Source organism: Carica papaya, chromosome 2, assembly GCF_054855325.1.
Source record: "Carica papaya isolate Zhongbai chromosome 2, ASM5485532v1, whole genome shotgun sequence".
NCBI classification, from domain to species: domain Eukaryota; kingdom Viridiplantae; phylum Streptophyta; class Magnoliopsida; order Brassicales; family Caricaceae; genus Carica; species Carica papaya.
In genome coordinates, this window is record NC_142310.1 from 6,285,956 (window position 1) to 6,302,635 (window position 16,680).

The following is a 16,680-nucleotide window of genomic DNA, read 5'->3' on the forward strand; positions in this document are numbered from 1 at the left end:
TGAATATATTTCATTTGAGGAAGTTTGTCACCTGGGCATTTGGTCTAGTGGTATGATTCTCGCTTAGGGTGCGAGAGGTCCCGAGTTCAATTCTCGGAATGCCCCTTTGTTTTCACAACATATATTTTTAAACCCTAGTTTTCCTTTTACCCTAATCGTCCTTAGCGGGGAGCCGACTACCTTCACTGGTTTCTCTCTCACACGCTCCTCCCGCCTCCTTTCATTTTCATATTCAAATTCAAATCTTCTTCGCTTAGTAGCCGTGCAAGGCAACCTGCATTTCCCTTCGACGGGTCGGCGAGGTTCGGACAGCCAAATTACTCGTGGGTAAAACTTGTAACTTGATTTCTTTAAATCGACATTGTTATGTTCTATATTCTTGATTTAATCAACTAAATTTTGTAGAGATGTCAATTCACATATATTTATTAAGATAATATATGCAGAAAGACCTCCAAGAAATTTTCCCAGTTACTTTATAATCTTGTGTCTCATTTCTCTCGATGAATTCCTTAAATATCTTTAGGTTGCATTTGGTTCAATTCTCATTCAATTAGTACTCGCTATATATGTACATATATATAATACATATTTGCAGCGAGACCTCCAAGAAAATTTCTCAAATACTTCCTTTAAGAGATTGCTGTAAAAATGACCCAGAATTTTGTCTCACTTTCTGTTTGTGAATTCTCCCTCAATTTTCCTCAGTTGGATGTGGTTCAATACTTTTTGAATTCGTAGTTAACTACTAATTTTAATTTTTATATATTTGGAGAGTTCCAATTTTTATATTAGTCTAACATATATGTTCTTTGAGAGAGTTCTAATTCTAATATAGAAAAACTTCTAATTTTTTTTTCTCGTAATATTTATAATTAGAACATAATTTGTTGTTTTAAGTTATCGAGATCTCACATTAATCCTTTTGATGGTGTGATTTTTTTCCTAGTTTTAAAAGTTAAGGATTAAATTTTCATTATCAAGAAATTTAAGGAGGTGATAATATTCATGGAGAAGGTGTTAGTAACTCAAACACAATAAATTACATTCTGATCATATATTTTAAAACTTAACTAAGGAGACATGAATTTTCATTAAGTTTTTATTTTCTTGACAAGTTGTAAAATATTATTACAATAATTTTAAGGTGATTTGTAATTCTGAATTAAATTTTCTGGCCCATTCCTTTTAAGGTAGTTGTTTTCTTTCATCCTCCAATTGATTCTATTTCTGTTTTTAATCAGGATTACTTTGTCAATTCATCTTTTGACCAAAACATATCGATTTATATCGTCTTTTCCAACCAAAAAATGACTGGCACTGTTAAAAAATTAACATTGAGATTTGATTTGATCCAACAACCCACAATAAATTCTCATTCGGATGCTAGATGATTTTCCTGCTCTTATATAGCATACATTGGTTATTTGAATACATGCTTTCATACAATCTCAAACACACACAAAGACAACTATAGACTAAAGTAATCAGTTGCCAATCAATTAAGAGAGATAAATATTGAAATGCAGGATGGTATCCACACCGTCTGATGTATGCTGGTCTTCTTCGTGAAGTGTCTCAACTGTTGCATACCCATTAGCGTTCTCATACTTTCCGGTCCCACCGACGACTGCAATTTGTGATTCATGTGATGCTGTCCGATGAACTCCAAAGAAGCTAATAGTGTCTTCAACATCATGGTGATCATGATCACTATGTAACAATACTGTCAATGCAATGGTTTGGCTAGTACCATCTATGGAGCTGGCCAAGTAAAACCCCTGTGCTCTACCTATTATAGCTGATCCTAGTTCATGTCCTTCTGTCAACTCGTCATCGAACACGGTGATTGATCCAAACATAAGCCGTTGAAGGGTGGGTCCTGGTGGGAGTTGCCCACCAGTGACAAAAGGTTGGTTGTTACTATTGAAGATGTTGTTATTGCCAGCATTTTGTACTATAGTGTTGGGTTTTCCGCCATTTAAGCCCGTGAGTAACGGTGCAGTGTTTGGGTTTATGAGGTTGTTGATGTTGTTGAGGTTGAGAAGTGGGGATCCTCCACTGATGGGGAAAAAATTGTTGTTGGTCTTGGAGAAAGGTATGCCATTGATCTCAGTGTTTGCTATGATCCCAGTGACCACCCTAGCCGATGGGTTGGACGCACCTAAGATGTCATGCATGAAGAATGACAATGTCGAGTCTCGTGGTGGTCCAACAGGACCTGCCTCCGTACCTGAATTTGTCATCGTAGGTGATGTACTTGGCAGCATATTGGTGGTAGTAGTAGTGGTAGTAGCAACATTAGTAGGATTTGTTAGCGGTGATCCATTGCTTATAGGCGTTGCAACATCATCAATTGGTGGTGCCACGTCGGCGATTGGTGGTGTCACATCATCAATAGGTGATGCCACATCATCAACTGGTGGTTGTGTTTCATCGGTTGGCACAGTTGTAGTAGGTATTTGGCCACTTGGAAATGTACTGATGGTAGTAACAGGTGGTGTTGCCAGATTGGATTCTTCGTCAGGTGTATCAGCTATGACTTGTGGTTGATGTTCTATTTCATCAAGAAATCTTGCCGAATAGGCACACCCAAAGAGAAGGGATATGAAGAGGAAACAGAAGGCGGAGGTGCTAAATGCAAGAGCTTTAGCCATTAGGGTTTGTCAAATTTTTGTTGGCGCACAAGTGAGGAGACTTGATGTTTTCTGATGGAGAACATAGCGATCTTATGGGCACACACATATATATAGCTGGAAGAAGCTTTTGATACGAATGGAGTTGATGAAATGGAGTTGTTGGCTTGATACCATATTGATTTTGTTGGGTTTGGTGTTAGTTGGCAGGATCTAAACCCTTGTATATGTTGTTGATTAAGTAAGAAAATGGTATGATCATGTTTTATGTTTTACTTAGCTAGTTTTTACTGTAAAGAATCAGCTATATAACAAATAGGTATATATATATATATATATATATATATATATATAGATATCTTATCAAAAATTTTGTGGTATACTTGGGTCTTTTGTAAAGGTTCAGGTATGATGAACATGAGAAAGCTACAATAAACAAGTTTGTGCTTTTCATTTTTCTTATATTTGTTGGATAATTTTTTCTTTCCGAAAGTTTTACTGTAAAAAACTAAATGATTTTTATAGTCTCCGACATATTTACTAATTTTGAGTTGAAATATGGTGGTATTTAGCATTTTGTCAACAAGGTTATTTGTGTTCAAAAAGTAATATACTAATCTCATCATGTTAATTAAATTTTAATGAATTATTATAAGCTGGGAATCCAACTACGTGATGTAGATTAACTTTTGAAAGTATTTAAAATAGTTAAGAATTTATTTTTAAATAATCAAAATTAATAAAAAATAATTTCATTATGGTACAATTTTTGCATAATCTTTTAATTAAACTACGTACGTATTTGCAAATGGATTTTACAATATTTTTTTTAAAAATTCTATTTCAAATAATACATCTCATTAATTTTTATAAGATATATATTGATGATTAGATTTTAATTTTCTGGTCTTTATTTAATAAAAAAATTAAGAAAAATAGGGAGGAAAATAAAGTGTTATTTTTGCCCAAGCCCAATACTCCAGCCCATTCCTTTTTCTCATGGCCCATCTTCTAAAAGGTGTTTTAGGTTTTCTCAGAATCGCACTATATAAACCCCGTTTTGTTTTCGTCCTCGTAGTCGCGCATCTCAGAGACCGTAGCAGCTGGGAGTTTCAGCCTCCTGCATCGGGGTAATGCTTCACTCCATTCTGTATTTTCAGTATGATTCCCGTGTTTGTTTGTACTGTGATATGCTAATTAAAACTGGAACCGGCTTCTTCGTCGTGGATCGGTTCGCTTAATCTTTCTTTTCCGTCTCTCTTCTTTTTCTGATGTTCTTTTGTCCGTTCATTCTTCGCGATACCCTTGTTTGATCATACGCATCAATGTATATACTTTTGTGCTTTTCTATTATTTTTTCCTACATATGCTTGTATTTTTTTTTCTATGTGCTTGTATATAATTTCGATTACTCAGTTGTAGTTTTTTTATCTCTCCCATTTTTGTCTCGCTTTTGATTTTTCTTCTTTCTGCGTCTTTGGCGGTACATTCTGAAATCAGTTATAATCTGTGCTGGAATTTCCTTCTGATGGTAAAACTTTCTAATGAAAAGGACTGGATGGATGAGGGGGAGTTGATTATCTAAATATTTTTCACCATATTAACATGTATAAGTTGATAAATAATTGCTATTAAGAGATATTTATTTCTTGAAACTCAAATAATCATATCTCATGCTTTTGGTTGCCCAGTTTTGTATGTTTAATTTATTTTGTTAATTTTACCTTTGAAGGACGTTCGGCGAGAAGACTCTTTGAGGTCGAGCCAGCACCAGCAAAATGGTTAGTGTTCATGTCTTATAAGCCTGTCATGTAACTGTTATGTAGATCTGCTGGTTGTATTTGGTTCTTACTTTTTTTGTATCATAGTGAATACCACTCATTAATTTCATCTGTGTTTTGGTTAAAGTAATGTTTAATGGGTTGTTGGTGCGGGACACATGATTGTTTAGAAGCTTGTTTTTTTATGAGATTTGATGAGGTATATAGTATTTGTTATTAGAACTTTAAGACTTCAATGTGAAAAAATAAACTATTAAAATCCATTTTGTTTACAAATGAATTAAGCTTGTGCTCACTTGCTAGAGAATGTGGGTGATTGAAATAAATTGTAACTTCAAAACATTTTATGAACTTTTCTTGACTCACTCAAATTAGAGAAACAGAAACAAGAGTGAAAGATAAATTTTCAGCATTTTTCAACTATGATGTTCATTTATAAATTCTATCTGAGGGTGTCATAAACTTGAAAAATGTATAATTGCAAATAATTTCCACTTCTTTTTTATGGCTTTTTTTTAGTTTAAAATAACTTTTGTTTTAAACTATTATTTGCTGTTCCCTAGATGTTTTTCCTTTATCTGTTTGTAATTTTCTTGTCCTAAACACTCATGCAAATGTTTTTTGGATGTCAAATCTGGTTTGCTTCTTTGATCTTATTTTAGTTCTTGTTTTCCCCATTTAATCTTTGGTTTTCAAGGTATAATGTCTTCGTGCTTTGAGTTTTTTTTTTATTTTAAATATCACTGATGTTTTATCATGTGCTTTTAAGAATTTGATGATTTTTGTAGTGACAAATGCAGCCGGTATGTTGTTTTGGGAACTGGTTACTTGTAAACCTTTATGAGATTATTGTATGAATATAAAAACTCAAGTTTTAAGGCTTAGGATAATACATTAATAGTACATATGTATGTTTTTTAAGTCTAAATTTTCTTTCCTTTTTCTGTTGCAAAGATTTTTTTTTTCCTTTCATATTTGTTTGCAATATTTTAGGGGGTTTCACCTCTTCTTCTCTGGTGTTACTACAGGCGAGGGGGTTGAAGAAACATTTGAAGAGGCTCAATGCCCCAAAGCATTGGATGCTTGACAAGCTAGGTGGTGCATTTGTAAGTCAGCTAATTTCAGCTGCATTTTTTTAACTTTTCAGTTTGTATCGTTATTTGGTTTTATTTTATGGTTCAATAAACCTTTATAAAACACCTTTCAGGCACCCAAGCCATCATCTGGTCCGCACAAATCCAGAGAATGCTTACCCTTGATTCTGATCCTGAGGAACAGGCTCAAATATGCACTGACTTACCGTGAAGTCATTGCTATCCTGATGCAACGACATGTGCTTGTTGATGGAAAAGTTAGGACTGATAAGACATACCCTGCCGGTTTCATGGGTAGGTGCTAAAAAGTTTGTCCTTATTCTTATTCTACTTTGAATTGTTGTATTCCAAAATGAGCTTGATGTATTACTTGTGAAATAGTTAGCAAAACCATAAAGCCCATCCCAAATGATTGAAACCTTAACTATGCTTAAAGAATTCATTAAACCATGGAGACAGGTTACTAGTATTTTTCATGGGTGCAAAGATGTGATTCTCTCTATTCTCTGCTTTCTCTCCTATCTAGGCTATTTTGCAATACTTAATACATATAATAGATCCTTATGCTTTCTGGTATTAGATGTTGTGTCAATCCCCAAGACAAATGAGAACTTCCGTCTCTTATATGATACCAAGGGCCGCTTCTGCCTCCACACTGTCAGGGACGAGGAAGCCAAGGTTTGTTTGTTGCTGCCTGATTTATTGGATTATTGTTATGCTATAACATTACTTCTTAAAGAGTTTTAAGTGCATGTTTTAATTTGTGGAAGTTTACATTCTTTGCAGTTTAAGCTTTGCAAGGTTCGATCTGTCCAATTTGGCCAGAAGGGTATCCCATACCTGAACACATATGATGGCCGCACCATTCGCTACCCAGACCCTCTTATCAAGGCCAATGATACCATTAAACTTGACCTGGAGACTAACAAGATTGTTGACTTCATTAAGTTTGATGTTGGGAATGTTGTGATGGTGACTGGGGGAAGGAACAGAGGGCGTGTCGGAGTCATCAAGAACAGAGAGAAACATAAGGGTAGCTTTGAGACCATCCATGTTCAAGATGCAGTTGGTCATGAGTTTGCAACCCGTATGGGCAATGTGTTCACTATTGGTAAAGGCTCAAAACCATGGGTGTCCCTTCCCAAGGGCAAGGGCATCAAGTTATCAATCATTGAGGAGTCTAGGAAGAGGCTTGCTGCTCAACAGGCTGCATGATCTAGTGATAAATTTTGAGTTATTTTTCTTTCAATGTTCTGAGTTGTAACTGTTGGATGGATGCAGTAGGATTCTTCGGATTCAAGGTGGAATTAGTTTATCACATAATATGACTTTTTACATCACTTTTTGTATTACTAGCACAATTTGGACTAGCTTTCATCATTGCAATTTTCTAGTTCAATCTTTTGAATGATTTTTTTTTTTTCAGAAATTATGTTTGATTAGTGAAAAACAATTAAACAGATTTAAATTGCCCCCATACGATGATCTTTTAACTGATAAGTTGTGAAGCAGAACAAAATTAGATTATGTGCTATTACAGTTTCTATCTGAGGATCTTTTAACAGATATATTTACAAACTCAGATAAACTGTGAATAACAGGAGCTTGTTGGCTCCCTGGAGTTCAAAAGCTTTAACACTTGCGTAGCCATTGGCACAATTATACTTTCCGGTGCCGCCAATAACAGCCACATGAGACTCAGCTTCTTGAGCCCTATACACCCCGAAAAGTCTCAATCCATCCGGGAACTCTCCTGGGCCCAAAAATGCTGTAACTGCCATCATATAGCCAGTTCCATTCCCTGGACTAGCAACATACACCCCGTGTGCTTTGCCGAACAGTTTTTTCCCCCCATTTGTTGAGATTTTGAACAAGTCCTCATCAATACTTGTAAATGTTCCCAATTCCAACTCCTCAAGAGTAGCTCTAGCTGGAAAGTTGAGGCCAATGTCCGAGATATCAACTGCTTGGGATGATTCTCCAATGGTTGAACTCGTGGGGAGTGATTCTGGTATAGGAATTCCTCCTTTTGGAGGGAAGAAACCTAATGGTTTTAGAAATGGCAGGTGATGGCCTGCGACTTTAGTAGTTACAGATTTGGATGAGGGTTCTGACACATTGAACACATTTTGCATGATGAAAGTGATTTTGCGATGGCGATAGTGATGATTGTTAAGAATTCGTAACGAGAATGATTGATCAACAATGACAAATAGGAAAAGTACGACGATTGGAGGGAGTTTTGCCATGATCATATCGTCAACTTGGTTTGGCTTCAGTGTTATTGTTGGTTTATAAATAATAAATATGATAGAAGAATGTGATTATGGCAGTGTAGTGGATCTAAATTGGAGTGGTTGAATATGGTGTTTAGTGGTTGCACCCAATTAGCTTCGGTTTTTCTGCCTTGAATTGTTTTACCCCTAAATTGTGGATTTGGGCTGATTATACACACTAGTCCTCATGGGCCATGTCATTAGTGCATAATTGTAAGATTGTTATTAAAATTTAGAGATTTTTGGTTAAGAAAAAGTATTTGTCATGGATGCAAATTTTAAAAATATATATGTATAATTTCAATTTTTAAAAATAAAAAATAAAAAATTGGTCTAGTTGCATTTTAAATATTTTTGATTTACTTGTTAATAGTTTACTACCAATAAATTTTTTGCTATCATGAATAATATTATTAAATAAAACAATTAAATTAAATTATGAATTAATTTAAATTGCATTTCAAATTTTTGGGTGTATATTTTTTCTTGAAGAGAATTACTTGAAAAAAATTTAATTGAATTATGAATGGTGAAGTTATATACTTATAAAATAAGATTAATTTTGAAAAAGTGATCTGTGCCGTCGATTCCAGCAATGGCTGAATTGGGCCAATAAATCTCTAGGCCTAGGGTTTATAGCAGGTTATACCTCTTCCCGTCATTTCGTTTCCAATACCCGAAATCAGGAACTCAAGAAAACCCCATCACCATGGAATTTAACTAAAACCCTGAATCCGTCCCCTAAACCCCAAATCCACTACTTCTCTCCTCTTTATCTAATTGTAGCGCTTGTTTCAGCTCTATCTGCAGGTCAAGCTCGCCATATTGTCACCCATGTATCTATACAATCTCACCCTGCAGCAGGCTACCGGCATTCTCTGTGCCATAAATGGGAACTTCTCCGGCGGCAAGACGCAGGAGATTGTCGTTGCTCGTGGTAAGGTCCTAGATCTCCTCCGACCTGACGAGAACGGTAAGATCCAAACTTTACTCTCTGTCGAAGTGTTTGGTGCCATTAGATCCCTAGCTCAGTTTCGCTTAACCGGGTCCCAAAAAGATTACATCGTTGTCGGTTCCGATTCCGGTCGAATCGTAATACTAGAGTACAACAAGGAGAAAAACGTATTCGACAAGGTACACCAAGAAACTTTTGGGAAGTCTGGCTGTCGCCGGATTGTTCCGGGTCAGTACCTGGCTATTGACCCGAAAGGGAGAGCTGTTATGATAGGTGCCTGTGAGAAACAGAAACTTGTGTATGTTTTGAATAGGGATACTGCTGCAAGATTAACGATTTCGTCTCCGCTAGAGGCGCACAAATCGCACACGATATGTTATTCCATTTGCGGGGTGGATTGCGGTTTTGAGAACCCGATTTTTGCTGCCATTGAGCTTGATTACTCGGAGGCAGATCAGGATTCCACCGGACAAGCAGCTAGTGAAGCCCAGAAGCAATTGACTTTTTACGAGCTAGATTTAGGGCTTAACCATGTGTCTAGGAAATGGTCTGAACAGGTTGATAATGGTGCCAACTTGCTTGTTACTGTTCCGGGAGGAGGGGATGGGCCAAGTGGAGTACTGGTGTGTGCTGAGAATTTTGTAATTTATAAAAATTCTAAAGGTCCAGATTTCCGAGCAGTGATTCCTAGGCGGGCAGATTTGCCTGCTGAACGGGGGGTTCTAATAGTGTCAGCTGCAATGCATAAGCAGAAGTCCATGTTCTTCTTTCTTTTGCAAACTGAATATGGAGACATTTTTAAGGTTACTTTGGAACATGACGGGGATAGCGTTTCGGAGTTGAAGATTAAATATTTTGATACTATTCCGGTTACAGCTTCCATGTGTGTGTTGAAGTCTGGATTTTTGTTTGCTGCATCGGAGTTTGGAAATCATGCTTTGTATCAGTTTCAGGCAATAGGGGAGGAGCCTGACGTGGAGTCATCTTCAGCCACTTTGATGGAAACTGATGAAGGTTTCCAGCCTGTGTTTTTCCAGCCTAGAGGACTCAAAAACCTTGTTAGGATTGACCAGGTTGAGAGCCTGATGCCAATAATGGACATGAAAGTAATAAATCTCTTTGAGGAAGAAACACCTCAGATATTTTCACTTTGTGGACGAGGTCCTCGTTCCTCTTTAAGGATATTAAGGCCTGGGTTGGCCATCAGTGAGATGGCTGTGTCACAGCTTCCTGGTCTCCCAAGTGCAGTTTGGACTGTGAAAAAGAATGTCAATGATGAGTTTGATGCATATATTGTGGTCTCTTTTACCAATGCCACCCTTGTGCTTTCAATTGGTGAAACGGTTGAAGAAGTCAGCGATAGTGGGTTTCTTGATACTACTCCCTCCCTTGCTGTTTCTTTAATAGGTGATGATTCTCTAATGCAAGTCCACCCTAATGGTATTCGGCATATTAGGGAAGATGGGCGTATTAATGAGTGGAGAACCCCTGGAAAGAGGTCGATTGTTAAGGTTGGTTCAAACAGACTCCAAGTAGTTATTGCCCTTACAGGAGGGGAACTTATATATTTTGAGGTGGATATGACTGGTCAGCTGATGGAGGTGGAGAAACATGAAATGTCTGGAGATGTGGCTTGCTTGGACATTGCTCCAGTCCCTGAAGGAAGACAGAGGTCACGCTTCCTTGCAGTTGGTTCTTATGACAACACCATTCGTATCTTATCTTTGGATCCTGATGACTGTATGCAGATTCTCAGTGTTCAAAGTGTATCTTCGCCTCCAGAATCCCTCCTCTTTCTTGAAGTCCAGGCTTCAGTAGGTGGAGAAGATGGTGCTGATCACCCTGCTAGTCTTTTCCTTAATGCTGGTTTACAGACTGGGGTTCTATTTAGGACAGTTGTGGATATGGTGACTGGTCAACTTTCTGATTCCCGTTCCCGGTTTTTAGGGCTGAGGCCTCCGAAGTTATTCTCGGTCATTGTGAGAGGACGACGTGCAATGCTTTGCTTGTCCAGTCGACCCTGGCTTGGTTATATTCACCAGGGACATTTCCAGTTAACACCTCTTTCTTATGAGACTCTTGAATTTGCTGCTTCATTTTCATCCGATCAATGTGCTGAAGGTGTTGTTGCTGTGGCTGGGGATGCATTGAGGATTTTCACAATTGAGCGTCTTGGGGAAACATTTAACGAAACTGTGATTCCTTTAAGGTACACGCCAAGAAAGTTTGTTCTCCACCCCAAGTGGAAGTTGTTAGTGATTATTGAGAGTGACCAAGGAGCATTCAATGCAGAAGAACGTGAAGCTGCAAGAAAGGAATTCTTTGAAGCTGCTGGAATGGGAGAAAATGGCAATGCTAATGCTGAACAAATGGAGAATGGTGATGATGAAGACAAAGATGATCCCCTCTCGGATGAGCAGTATGGTTATCCAAAGGCAGAATCAGACAAGTGGGTTTCTTGTATCCGAGTCCTTGATCCAAGGAAAGCTACTACAACTTGTCTCCTAGAACTTCAGGACAATGAAGCTGCATTCAGTGTTTGTACTGTTAATTTCCATGATAAGGAGTATGGAACTCTTTTAGCAGTTGGTACAGCCAAGGGACTGCAGTTTTGGCCCAAAAGAAGTTTAGTAGCGGGGTTTATTCATATTTATAGGTTTCTGGAAGATGGGAAATCTCTTGAACTTCTGCACAAGACACAAGTGGAAGGTGTACCTCTTGCTTTATCCCAATTTCAGGGAAGATTGCTAGCTGGAATAGGTCCTGTACTTAGGTTATACGACTTGGGGAAAAGGAGGTTGCTCAGAAAATGTGAAAATAAGCTGTTCCCTAACAAAATTGTCTCGATTCATACTTATCGTGACCGAATTTATGTTGGTGATATTCAGGAGGTATGTATTTTAACTAATGGCTCTAAGATGATTCACTATTCGGATTATCTTCACAACTGTGAGGAAGATGCTATAATATCGTCAAAAAGTTCGTGATAATGGATAATTACATTAACAAATGAACTCATACAGTATTCCAAATGGGTAAAATAAAAGTCCAAATAATGAACCATTCAAATAATAAGAAGTTAATTGTGCAACCACTCCTCTGTATGACATTAGCTGGGAAAATGTTTTGTTTGGAAGAAGTTTCAAATAGAATGTGTTATTTATTGTTTATATGCTAGCAATAGAGATAGATATATGGTTCCCTAAGGTGCGGAGTTGTTTTTTGTATTAACTTGTATTATTCTCTTCTTGGCAGTCATTCCATTTCTGCAAGTATAGACGAGACGAAAATCAACTGTACATATTTGCAGATGATTGTGTCCCAAGATGGCTTACTGCATCATATCACATAGATTTTGATACGATGGCGGGTGCGGACAAATTTGGGAATTTCTATTTTGTTCGGTTGCCACAGGATGTGTCAGATGAGATTGAGGAAGATCCAACTGGTGGGAAGATTAAGTGGGAGCAAGGGAAGCTCAATGGAGCACCTAACAAGGTAGAAGAGATAGTGCAGTTTCATGTTGGTGATGTGGTTACTTGTTTGCAGAAGGCATCTTTGATCCCAGGTGGGTCAGAATGCATCATTTATGGAACTGTCATGGGGAGCTTGGGGGCATTGCATGCATTCACCTCACGTGATGATGTTGACTTCTTTTCGCATTTGGAGATGCATATGAGGCAGGAACACCCACCTTTATGTGGAAGAGATCACATGGCTTATAGATCTGCGTACTTTCCTGTCAAGGTATTTCATATGTCTCCAGTTCATTAATAAATGTATCCTTGACTGCTGAAATGATTCTTTACTTTGAGGCAACCTAGGATAGCAAATTTATTCGGCCTACTGGAGGCCCACAAATCCAATCCCATCGGAGTGGGTTCTTTTTGTTTTTGCTTGGTGGGTCCAGCACTTGTTAAAAAAATTAAACACCTATGGCAGATGGGGCCAGTTGTAGTAACTGTGGATGCGAATAAGAAACTAATGTTGTGAGCTTTCATTTGATTTCTCCTGACTCTAGCTTTCATTCTTTCATGAATTTTTCGGTTCTTATACTCATTAATCATTATGGACAACTTTGATAGCTTTTCTGAACTCTGCAATATTTATGCAGGATGTGATAGATGGCGATCTATGTGAGCAGTTCCCAACACTTCCTCTGGACTTGCAAAGAAAAATTGCTGACGAGTTGGATAGAACACCCGGAGAGATATTGAAGAAACTTGAAGAAGTTCGAAATAAGATAATTTGAGAAAGCATGTCTCATAGTGCCTTCTTTCTCTCTCTCTGTTATTGCACTTTTATGTTTATATTTTGGAGAAATTAATCTGCCTATTTGCATCCCTAGACTATGGTCTACCTATTGACCCTACGCGTCTCCATTAGACTGTGTTTTATGCCATCCAAAATTTCAGATTCTGCTGGTTGGAACCTCTAACTCAACAATATGCTCAAAGTTGTGCTCTGGAAAGGTTCTAATTTGTAGGATATGTTCAATAGTTCACAATTCTCTACTCTGATTTTTACTAATATCTGTAACTTTCCTTCCACAATCTTGTAATGAAGTTTAGTTCAGCTTGATGATATCAGTTACTGTGATAGTCAACATGTTTCTCTTTTTAATATTGATTTATTAATGCTTGATTCAGTTTTTGATGTTGTTAGATGCAAATGTTATTTACCAGATAATCGAATATTATGCAGGATGTTGTGCTGAGGTTATCGGCATTGGTTAGTGCTAATTGCAGTTAGAGTGAAGCTGTTTAAGCAGATAATGCAGAGGCCTGAAAAAGCATGGGTAAATTACCAGATGGACCTCTGACCACAGAAAATTTATGCTGGCGGAAGCTTCCTTTCTTTCCCTACATCCTTGGTCAGGATCCAATGGAGTGTGCCGAGCTAAATGCTGGCAGTCTAATGTGAGGTAGTTCTTAACTATAAAATGTCCTTTCTGTTGTAATTACTAGATTAGCCTTGACTAAATATATATCTTCTATGGGATTCATGTTGTCATTCCTTTTACTAAGTGTACCAAAGAAGAAAAGAACCATGCCACTCACTTTCAGTCAGATCCCATCAGGGTAATTTAGACAGTATGAATTAGTAACTGTATTTTCTGTATTATCTAATCTTATTATGAATTGAACTACAGGCATTGACCATACTAGTTACAATGATTCGATATTAATCCATATCACTGCAGATTTCTGTTTCTCCTATCTATGTTCGGCTAAACCGGGAATGCCCATTACTCTCACGGAGCCTTAAAACAAATGAACTAATAATTGAAGGTTCAAATAGTTTTTCAGCCAGGTTTCTGCAGGAGCTGATGCTACCCTTGAACCAGGCCAGCAATGTGGAAGGATGGTACTGTAAGTTCCAGTTCACAGCATTAATAGTAAGTTCTAAAGTTTTAACCGTTAGGTATTAATATTTGAATAATAATCGTTCTTAGAAATACTGATCCAATGGACAATTTTAGTACTTAGTATTAAAGTTGTGAACTGGAACTTAAAGTGACATTTTTTCTTAACCCTAATCAATGGTTTAGAGTTATCTAATGCTTTGAATTCAAAGCATACTATCAAGTTTCTGTTTAGGCACATTTTCATTGCTAAGCTTGAGTTCACCTTCCCCACTCTGATTTCTCTTCATCACCCTCTCCTCTAACCAGTCGATAATGTCTGCAAACACGATGTCAATATTGTTTGTCGGTTCGCCAAATAGCAAACCATGCCACATTCCGGGGTACAGCTTGAAGGACTTATCTGGACTCTTCGATACCTCATAGAGTTGCCTGCTGGCAGATTTGTCAATCACCTTGTCATCTCCTCCATGGAGAAGTAAGAAGGGGATTACGACCTAAAATAGAAATTAGAAAATTTTCTCATTTCTGATAATGAAATATCAAAATAGTGCTTATTATTACTTTCCAAAAATTGGAAGTAAAAAAAATATGGCAGACCTCTTGAAGTCGGCCCTCAATATCTCCACTGATTCTGAGGAAGTTCATGGCCGGTTTTCAAGCGAGGGCGGCCTTTGTAGCAATACTTGTTTGCTTTAATCTGTCAACAAAAGAATCATATGTTTACCCGTATGTGTGTGTGTGTGTATGTATACCTCGGCGCGTACTTTGGGGTCTTTAAAAGCAATATCAGTGAGATCTTGGCTAATGATGGATTTCCATGTTGGGATGACTTTGCAAAGTGCTTGCAGAAAAGACATCATTACCGGAGGTGGTTTTATGTCATCTGCAATCTGTACGGTGACATTCTTCTCTTCTCAAAAGTCCATCGCAGTCTATCTCGTAATTGTCTACTGATTAATATATTAGTCTTTTTTTATCTTCATTTTTTTATTAATATTTAATAAATTGTACTTACCAAAATTATCATATCTTAATTTTTTCTAAATATTATATATATATATATATAAATATGTATGTGGTACTTATGGGTTGCTAATGCTATGGAGCACTCGCTACCCATTTATAGATGAGTAATGAGAGTTAATATATATCATAATATATATATATATATATTACTTACAATTAGCATAAAAATAATAAATTTTATAATGCATTTTTTGTACTGTAATATTAGGCCAAACAAGCTAAAACTTTCATTTCGGTAAAATAATGGGTGGTGATTAAGAAAATCCAAAGATCCTAAAAAGATGGAGCCTGAGCCTCTTTTTAGAATTTTAGAAACATGATTAATCCCCAAAGATAAATCATATACTTGTGATAAACAATTAATTATAAAAATAGTAATAAACAATTAATTAAATGAAAATTAACCTTGCACATGGGTGCGGCCAAGACTGCACCATCCCAATATCCAGGCATCTTTCTGTGTAGAAGAAGAGAAACAGCTCCACCCATTGACTCTCCTAGCAAGAATCTCATTTTTCCTCCGTTCTCTCCCTTTTCTAAATATTTAATAACGAAAACAATTAATTAATTAATTAATTAATTAAGAACAAGTAATTATGATTGGAAGAAAAATGAAACTTAAGCACTTACCGCATACCTGTCTGAAATGTTGAGAGCAGTCATTAACAACATCATCCAAGTTATTGATAAATGCAGCACGACCTTCTGATCTTCCATGCCCTTCATAATCTACTCCGTGAACTGCAAATCCTGAATCTACCAGCCTAGTCGCACAACCTGCATGTTTAAATTAAAACTCACTAGATTACAAAACTAAATTAATTAACTATGACATACGTATGGGTTGAATTATATATGTATAGAGAGACGTACTCTTCATGGTGATGCTGCATTCCATGGCATAGCCGTGGCAAAAGAAAATCAAGGCTTTTGGTTCTTGATTCGTTGGAATCCATTTACATGTGAAGAGTTTCAGTCCTCTAGAATTCGTGAAATAATCCTGTGTTTCAGAACGAATTCAATGCTAAAAATTTGAAACAAAACTAGAAATGATCAATGAAGTATTAAACAAATAAAGCCTTACCTCATCATATTTAATATTGTCTGTTTCAAAAGCCTGTAAAAATTGAAAGCCAAAAACCAGAAACAAAGAGTAAAAAAGCCATGCATGGAGAGAGAGAAGAAGAAGAAGAAGAAGAGAGGAGATTGAAAGAACATTACCATGAAAAATGATGGAGATATGTTTTTTGAGGAGAAAAAAATTGTAGAAATGTAATATAAATATATATATATATATATATATATACAGTGTCGGAATTAACTTTTAATTACAACTGTACGTATATGTATGTATGTGTCCAAATGTTATTTAGAAGCGATTCTGTGAAGGGCCTAGAAAAAAATGGTATGGCTTGTCATATAATATACATATATATCCTAACGTCTCGTGTTATTACCATCTCTTAAGCATATTAAAATTAATAAATATGCAATATTATTATTTATATATAGAATTATATCTATTTATAATTACTAACACAAAC

The 16,680-nt window shown here is 36.7% G+C and overlaps 5 protein-coding genes and 1 non-coding gene across 9 annotated transcripts; 3 read left to right on the forward strand and 3 right to left on the reverse strand.

Annotated features, from left to right (window-relative positions):
* The first annotated feature begins 33 nt into the window (after positions 1-33).
* On the forward strand, positions 34-105 carry TRNAP-AGG (transfer RNA proline (anticodon AGG)). Its single transcript has one exon. It is a non-coding gene; the product is annotated as a tRNA-Pro (tRNA).
* Positions 106-1,323: 1,218 nt separating this feature from the next.
* On the reverse strand, positions 1,324-2,657 carry LOC110823916 (Disease resistance-responsive (dirigent-like protein) family protein). The gene has a single exon (XM_022054414.2). It carries the CDS (start codon positions 2,655-2,657, stop codon positions 1,503-1,505), a length of 1,155 nt encoding a protein of 384 aa, XP_021910106.1. The 3' UTR covers positions 1,324-1,502.
* Positions 2,658-3,632: 975 nt separating this feature from the next.
* Positions 3,633-6,851, forward strand: LOC110824202 (small ribosomal subunit protein eS4). The gene is made up of 6 exons (XM_022054775.2): positions 3,633-3,766; positions 4,369-4,417; positions 5,446-5,523; positions 5,625-5,805; positions 6,092-6,189; positions 6,298-6,851. The coding sequence occupies exons 2-6, from the start codon at positions 4,415-4,417 to the stop codon at positions 6,724-6,726; spliced, it is 789 nt and encodes a 262-aa protein (XP_021910467.1). The 5' UTR covers positions 3,633-3,766; positions 4,369-4,414; the 3' UTR covers positions 6,727-6,851.
* A 172-nt stretch (positions 6,852-7,023) lies between these two features.
* Positions 7,024-7,890, reverse strand: LOC110824032 (dirigent protein 16-like). Its single transcript, XM_022054539.2, has one exon. It carries the CDS (start codon positions 7,764-7,766, stop codon positions 7,083-7,085), a length of 684 nt encoding a protein of 227 aa, XP_021910231.2. The 5' UTR covers positions 7,767-7,890; the 3' UTR covers positions 7,024-7,082.
* A 533-nt stretch (positions 7,891-8,423) lies between these two features.
* Positions 8,424-15,155, forward strand: LOC110823917 (spliceosome-associated protein 130 A). Of its 4 annotated transcripts, none has more exons than XR_002541468.2 (6): positions 8,424-11,633; positions 11,998-12,489; positions 12,857-12,998; positions 13,447-13,666; positions 13,946-14,140; positions 14,417-15,155. XR_002541468.2 is itself a non-coding variant. In XM_022054415.2 (4 exons), exons 1-3 carry the CDS (start codon positions 8,622-8,624, stop codon positions 12,992-12,994), a joined length of 3,642 nt encoding a protein of 1,213 aa, XP_021910107.1. In that variant the 5' UTR covers positions 8,424-8,621; the 3' UTR covers positions 12,995-12,998; positions 13,447-13,904. The 4 variants fall into 4 exon arrangements, 1 of the variants encoding a protein (XP_021910107.1); XR_015816885.1 differs by having other exon boundaries at positions 13,946-14,114; XR_015816884.1 differs by having other exon boundaries at positions 13,946-15,155.
* Positions 14,479-16,393, reverse strand: LOC110824031 (caffeoylshikimate esterase-like). Its single transcript, XM_088212968.1, has 7 exons — positions 16,358-16,393; positions 16,221-16,253; positions 16,010-16,136; positions 15,767-15,913; positions 15,542-15,672; positions 14,708-14,807; positions 14,479-14,604 (listed from the first exon to the last, which is right to left on the reverse strand). The coding sequence occupies exons 1-6, from the start codon at positions 16,358-16,360 to the stop codon at positions 14,724-14,726; spliced, it is 525 nt and encodes a 174-aa protein (XP_088069094.1). The 5' UTR covers positions 16,361-16,393; the 3' UTR covers positions 14,479-14,604; positions 14,708-14,723.
* Positions 16,394-16,680: the final 287 nt, after the last annotated feature.